Genomic DNA, 7,602 nt, shown 5'->3' with positions numbered 1-7,602 from the left:
TATTTTCGTTACGTAAAATGTAGGACAACAATTGTGTTTAAGTCATTACAATACAGAAAAAGGTTATTTCAAACGTATTTTCAAGTTTACCGACATTGAATATATTTTGATTAAATTACAGGGAAAATTCAATATTTGGCAGAGTTTGATGATTCATAGTCAGGGGCAGTAACTGTGAGTGGCCAAGTGTTGCGGTTCATTGACCCAGTTTGCAAGGACTGTGGTTGTGTTTAGTGGACAATATTCTGTCGATTTTTGTCTCATAATGATGAGGGACATGCCCCACAATGGTGAAAAGGAAGGTCGACAGGGAAGAGTCAATATTTGGCAGAGTGGACTTGAAGATTCGAAGTCGGGGCAGTTACAGTGGCAGTTATGGTGTAGACGTGTAGGATCATGCAATGATGGGCCACAAAAACAGTATACGGATATCAATACTAAACCTCCACTTCTATCTGTCGAGCTCCCTTTTCTTGTGTTTATTTCATGGCCACCAACTGTTTTAAACTTCTGTCGACAGAGCAAGGCTCCTGCTTTGTCTCATGCTTCCTCCTGAAAGTGTGCCCGCTAACTCCGTGACTGGTGGTAAAAACTTCCCCTATCACTTCTAGGTGACCCACATGCAGAGAGCCCACTTTCAGGTCGTGGACATTCCTTCAGACTTGGCCACATGCCCTCGATTAAGTGGACCATCTGTCGACAGAGACTGGCAAAACTTGGTGCAAACAATGGCCCCCATGTTCAAGTTAAATATTGCGGAAGTGATTGAGACCCCCCCAATCACCACCACCCCCCCCACACACACACACGTGGGGGCTGCTGTTTGGAGAAGGAAAAAAAATAAGAAATTGAAAAAAAAAAAAAAAAGTGGCCAATCAGAGAGAGAGGGGGTCATGGGGGTCCAAGTCATATGATATTTAACTTCAACGAGGGGGCCATTGTTTGGGCCCAAAACAAGCATAAAGTACAGCCCAATATAAGAGCTTTTAAATATACTGGCCCCATCATAAGCTATAAAAGACCCACCCTTTCAACTTCAAACCACTTCATTTCCCTCTTATTCGAACTCCCCAGACTGTACTCCTTCTTCTCAACCATTGCCGTTCAAAACCAGAGCACCACAAAACCCTAAGCCATGGCACCGAAAAAATCTCAACCATCTCCATCTGAGGAGAACAATGAAGACCTACTCCGCTTCCCGGACCCTATCAGAGCACTTATCGCTCCTCTAAAATTTGCTGCAACCCTATTGCCCAGCCCAAGCTCTGTCGCTAAGGCTACTCTAGGCCCTACCTTCGCGTCTTACTTCCCAGACGAGCTAGCTCCATACTATCCCCTTGGTAATGGTGAGAACCTTCTTCTCAACCAAGCTGGACTCAAGTGGACTAACTGGAATGTCAGCAAAAACCCACTCAGAGGGTGGAGGTCACCAGACTCTGATTGGCGAAGCTGGGCCAGGAGAATTGAAGGTCACGACGCCAAAGTATGGAAGCACCAGGGCATTGCTGAAGCAATTAGACTGTCGACTAAAATTTATGACGTGGAGAAAGGGCTGATTGCTGCTGCTGCATGCTTTTGGTCGCAGTCTAGTAACTCCCTACTCCTCAATTTTGGTATGATTTCCCCTACCATCTTAGATGTAGCTCACTTGACTGGTCTGCCAATCTTGGGCAATCCAATTCATGCTCTCCTTGAGCCTCCAAAAGTGACATTTACTTTAAACACTGACATGTGCTATACAGAATTTGCCAAAAAATACCAAGGCAAGCGTGGTTCCCCTGTCGATGACAAAGAAAGAACTGCTTTTTACTTACTTTGGCTTTGTGAGTTTCTTTTTTGTGTCCCTGGGTACAAGATCACGAAAGAATACCTCCCCCTTGCCTTGTGTATGCAAGACGGCCAACTTATGGCTTTAGCCCCTTATCTTCTTGCCACCCTTTACAAGGCCCTATTTTCCTTTGTCGACAAGAAGATTTCTGGCAACTGTGGTGGCCCCTTCTGGCTCTTCCAGGCCTGGTTGTATGCCTATTTCCCTGAGGCACGACCCCCACCACCTAACACCTTGAAACCTGTTTGCCACTCCTATGCTGAGCAACTGCTCACTTATAACAGCCATTCAAAACTCACTTTCACAAATCATCTTACCATGTTTTACAACCTTCCTTCCCAGAGACCTTCCAACCTGTACATGCCATTTCAAAACTTTGAATTCTCCTCCAGTAGACTTCGCTTCCTCTTCACAGACCCTTCTGATTTACACAATGAGCAAGTCCAAGAACAAAATGAGAGTTGGAGACACATTCTCACCTGTAGACATGTCTTGGTTGGCTGTTCCATATCCTCCGCCAAGCTATCCAGCTGCAGTTTTGAGACATACTGTCCCAATCAATGGTCCAGGCAATTTGGTCTTTCCCAGGCTATCCCTTATCCTTATTTCCACCCAACCATCCATGAGGAGATTGGGTCCAGAATCCACTTGAAAGATCCTACACAAGCTGAATCCATTCTGACAGAGAACACCAAACTTTTCCAAGATTTTGGCCCCTTCTTCTTCAAACCTGCTTCGGACTGCTCGGCTGCTTTTGACCATTGGTGGGGACTTATGACTGCCATTATTTTCTGCAAGCCACTTGAAAGCTGCCTTAACGATACTTGTATTCATATTCAGGGCCGCATATCCTCGCCTTCCAAGCTTAAGGCTACAGGTATCCTTCCTTCATATACTTCATATCCCTGACTGTGTCATGCAATTTGTTTTGTTTTTTTCTCTACAACACTAACTTGTTTAACCCTTGACAGCCAAAATTGTGCCTGCTGCTGAACCATTGGTTAGGGACCAACGTAAAGGCAAGGATCCAATGGATGCAACTACTCAGACAAACACCCCCTCAGTTCCGAAATTAATGGCAGACTCTTTCGCAGCCGCGCAGACACAAGCACAGAGAGGAGCTACCACCCGTACCCCTGCTGAGACAGAGGTCACGGCGAAGAAGAGAGAAGAGCCTTCCACTGCTCCTGCTCTAAGCACAGACCTAAGTGAGTGGGATATCCCTCTCAGCCAAATGGTTGGCGAAACAACATCAAATCCTTCAGGGCAGCTCTACCAAGTAAGCCTTCACTTTACATATTTACAGCATCTGAATTTGCATTCACGCCCGACTGATCACTTACTTTTGTGCAGAGAAAAAGAAGGAGATTACTCCTTGCTGCTGCTGATGATGACGATGCTTCCACTTCTCCTCAACACATTCATCAAATTCCCAGTCCAATCAGTAATGTACCCACAGAACCCACTGTACAACCAACTCCACCACCACCTGAAGCATCGCAACAAACTCCCTTACAACCTGCTTCACAGTCTTTGCCACAGCAATCCACACAGTCTGCATCACAACATCCTTCCACTTCTCCTCAACACATTGTCCCTTCTGTCTCTAGCCCTCAACCATCACCATCCAACCCCTCCAATTCCCAAACGTCAAACAAAGAATCTCAGAGGATTGAATTTGACATTTCAATCAACAGCCAATCCTCTCCAACAGATGACAACACAAAATCCCCTCAACCAGAAGTTCACCACAACCAAGGTAAATAGAAATACAAATGTTACTGTTCGTTTGGGAAAAAAAAACTTCTCTTTAAGTAACTGGTATTGTTCTCCAATTTACAGGGATGGACATAATACAGGACTCATCTCCACGACCAATGGGCGAGACAGAACTTGAAGGTCCTCATGACTTTCCCCTGCTAGCAGAACCAGAGAAACACCCTCAAGGCGCTGATGCTGCCATCTCATCAGTACCAGAAACAACTCGTCCTCATGCGACAACCACAGCTGAACAAGGCCAACCGTCTGCGTGCACGTTATCAGGACAGGTACTACCATTTCCAACCTCATCCTATTTACTCTTTATTACTTGCAAGCATATATTCTCACCAAACTATTAATGTTCACAGGCCGTCGGTCCATGCCAGGATATTTGGGCCGAAGTTTCTATTCTTCAACAAGATCTAGACGAAATATCCCCATTGCCTCAAAGGCTACATCTGTTTGATGCTGAAACTCAACAAACCTTAACCACCTTCATCAACCTCATTAACACCCCAGTTGAAGAAATCATTCTCCACAAACCTGATGAAACCTTGGCCTGTCTTTCTGCTGTTGTAAACCTCTTCCCTAATCCTTTCAACCCCATTCAACTAAAGCAATTGGCCAAGATCATCACAGAATGGCCAACCCTTTCAGAGATGGTTCAGACTTGCTCGAAGGATATTCAAACCAATAAGGATTTCCTAAACGAAGCCCACACCATATCTACTTCACTCAAACTCAGCCAGCAGACCTCTGCAGCCATTCTTCAGCAACACTCAGCACTTGAACTTGAGGAAGCCAAACTCATGGCAGAACTTGCCTCTGTCCGGCAAAGAAAGGCTCATCTGCAGCAGCAACACGACCAGCTTAATCAAGAAGCAAGGATGATGCTCTCCCAAATTAGACATCGTTCTGCATCCATTCAGACAACTAAAGCTGAGTTGGACCAAGCCCAAGCCATGCTGGCAGATGCTCAATCAGAGTGGGGTGTTCTAGGCGTTCTGTTCCCCAAATCCTAGGCTAGTTTATATATGTATTCTTTTGTATTGCACACCTAGGAATGATTTGGAAAGGTAGGAATGATTGCCTTTTTAATGATAAGATTGTTGATGGGCCTGAATTGGCTGAGATGGTGAAAGTGAGGGTTGCACTTTGCTGTAAGCAAAGTTATAGAGGCCTACAGTATTCAGTGGACGACATATATTGTATTCTGGATAGTATCAAAGTCTCATTTAGGGGGTGGTGTTTGGTGTTTTTTGAAACTGGGGTGCAGGAGTTTGGTCAAGCTGTGGTATGTAGGATTTTGGTCAGTCTGTGGTATTACCATATCTTCTTGGTGGCTACTTTTGCTCTGCTGTGCTTCAATGTTGCTATGCTTTGCCTTATTTTTGGCTTGTTGCTCTGGCTTAGTTTATGGGGTCAAGCATGCTCATTTCTGGTTGCTGCTCTGCTGTGCTTCAAATCTGCTCTGCTATATATGTACTCTGCTGCTGCTATATGGGATCAACGAATAGGCTTCAGTCTGCTGCTGCATATTGGCCTTTTTGCAATTGTTTGAATGATGTTTTGGTGTGCTGTATTGGAAGTCTGCTGTTGGATTGGGGAAAGTTATTGGAGGTCTGCTGCGGGCCTTGTTGTAATTGTTGGTCTGCTGCTGTACTAATTTTTTTTTTTTGGAGGTTGAAGGATCAGGCTCAAGTCTCAATGGAGGTTGAAGGTTCAGGCTCAAGTCTCAATGGTGGCTGTATGGTCTGAAGTTTGTTCATGCTGCCTTGGAGTTTCATCTGGTTGCCCTATTATGTGGTTTTGTGAGGATGGGCTTGGAGTTACATTGTTATTGTTTTCCTTCTGTTTTTGTTTCTCTTCGTTGGTCTCCAACCTCCTCTTTGTTGATGTATCATTGACACCTTGTATGTGCTTTTCCATCAATACAGTTTTTTGTTTTGCTGAACAAAAAAAAAAAATTGAATATCAATAATCTGTGTTTTTAATGGTCTGTTGTATGGTTGTTTTTATTTTTTGTGCAATTTTTCACCGTTTGTGCATTTTTATGAAGTAATCAATTCCCCTTCAAAGTGCATTATAGTCACCGCCATTTGTTTCTTCTGTGGGCTTTTTTTTGCTTTGTTTTGGACAAAATCATGGCATTAAAAAAAATCGAACAAACATAATTCATGTGGTAAAAGCGAACAAACATTACTACTTTCAACTTGCATTGTTTGTTGGACAAATATCACATTGCACTGGACAAACATTAGTATAGTCATTTGGGCAAATATGACATTGCATTGTTTGTTCTGTACTGTACCCATAACATTGGAATTATGTGTATCACATTACGTACAGGCCACGATAAAACCAAACAAACATGACTACTTTCCCTCGTTTGTTCGAGTCCCAAACATTGGAATTATGTGTACAATCAATACGCGTGGGAAATTAGTATTATCACAGCTGCGACCTAAAAAGTTGTCACGACAAGCTGATGCAGTAATCCAGTTGTGGTTGGGCATCGAAATTACACTCGTACTGGCAGGCCATGATAAAATCGCTGCACTATTTGTTGTAATTGCAATCAATCACATGCACGAACGATACTCGCCCATCTTTGTATTGTTCACATCCATAACGAAGTCAAGCACCAACTTCCGGCGCACAGAAGGATGAAACTATGTACAGAAAGCGAATAACACAAATCAGGTACGGTTACAGCGGTAGGGAATAAACGGATTTATTTCGCAATTGGAAATTAAGCGGTACAATGTACCTTGTGTGGACCGCTGGGTATATCAGGCCGCTGCATGTACTTGATCACAAACATCCCACAGTCGAAAGTGCTACAAATGAAATGTAACATTCAGTCTCTCGTAAAATATAAGCAGGTTCGTTAAATGAGTGATTCAAGAGTGAAGTCAATGTGACGCAGGGTTTGTGGATTACTCGTCCAGCTGTTGTAATGGCCTTTGTTCTAACATGCGCACCTCAAAGGTACGCATGTCTACAGCATATTCATTTCCAAACTGTAGTTGCAGTAAGGCATGCATTGTTTGAACCTGTTGCAGAATGAGACGGTTAGTTTATGTGAAGGATGTGACAGTGTGGAAGTAGATTTGTGAAATTCAGCACGACATACCAACATTTTTGCTGTGTTCAGCTTGTTGGTGTCCAGTGTGGCGGATGCCAATGAGTCAAATAGGTACGCCACACGGTCTACCATATCTATTTTTAGGCACACCCAATGTACTCCTCGATAATTGAAAGGCATGTAAATCTACACATAAACATAAACACAAGCGAAGACATTGTTTAGAGGGCATGCGAACATGTACGCACTTTCATATTTACATTGACATTCAAGTAAATGGGATCGACATTCATATTACCGACGTCCATATTAAATCTACTCGCTTCAATGGGATGGACATTCATATTACCTTCTCACATGCATCAAGCACCCCAGTATATCTGTCATGTCCAAAATATGATTTGACCATATTTTCATGGTTCAGAGGTTGAGTTTTTTGATTTAGTATCAAAGTCTGCATGTTTAGTGTGTAAAGTTCAGTCAGCCAAAGTTTTCTGAAAATATGTCTTCTGCAATACACAACCGACCTAAAACACTTACTTACCGACAAATATACTGGAAAGAACCACGCAGTATGCCTACCGTCTTTGTGTACTTGCCGCTGTCCGTTAGTCAATTGAACCGCGACCAAGTTGATTGGCTGGAACATTGTAACAGACCAGGCAACTTGCGAAATAAGGTTTGCCATTTGTTTAAATGTAATACGAAATAACAATGTCCCTACATGGATATGTCCATCATGCAAATATAGTGGAAATAACATTGTCAGATGCCACGACTTACAGTGTCGGATAGCCATGCCCCTGGTTTCAGCGTGCGCATGTCACGTCGCGTAGCACATTCGCAAGGCATTTCATGCAGATTCATAGACACAACAATGTCCCTACATAAAACGTATACATCAATCAGTAAGAAGCAACCTACA

General features: G+C 43.4%; 1 protein-coding gene across 1 annotated transcript; it reads left to right on the top strand.

Moving 5' to 3' along the window:
* The first annotated feature begins 1,067 nt into the window (after nt 1-1,067).
* On the top strand, nt 1,068-5,790 carry LOC114296281 (uncharacterized). The gene is made up of 5 exons (XM_082909165.1): nt 1,068-2,705; nt 2,800-3,107; nt 3,182-3,587; nt 3,671-3,876; nt 3,958-5,790. Exons 1-5 carry the CDS (start codon nt 1,136-1,138, stop codon nt 4,609-4,611), a joined length of 3,144 nt encoding a protein of 1,047 aa, XP_082765291.1. The 5' UTR covers nt 1,068-1,135; the 3' UTR covers nt 4,612-5,790.
* Nucleotides 5,791-7,602: the final 1,812 nt, after the last annotated feature.

This window comes from Camellia sinensis, chromosome 15 (genome assembly GCF_055761805.1).
Source record: "Camellia sinensis isolate YWXY chromosome 15, ASM5576180v1, whole genome shotgun sequence".
Lineage (NCBI taxonomy): Eukaryota > Viridiplantae > Streptophyta > Magnoliopsida > Ericales > Theaceae > Camellia > Camellia sinensis.
The sequence above is the reverse complement of the archived record's forward strand: the minus strand, read 5'-3'. Positions and strand labels throughout refer to the sequence as shown.

What these genes read in the sequence shown, in the direction of transcription:
- LOC114296281 (XM_082909165.1), top strand. Translation starts at nt 1,136, where the DNA reads ATGGCACCGAAAAAATCTCAACCATCTCCATCTGAGGAGAACAATGAA. An exon ending in CTTCAGGGCAGCTCTACCAA is followed by an intron (nt 3,108 to 3,181) that starts GTAAGCCTTCAC and finishes ACTTTTGTGCAG; the next exon opens with AGAAAAAGAAGGAGATTACT. An exon ending in CGTGCACGTTATCAGGACAG is followed by an intron (nt 3,877 to 3,957) that starts GTACTACCATTT and finishes TAATGTTCACAG; the next exon opens with GCCGTCGGTCCATGCCAGGA.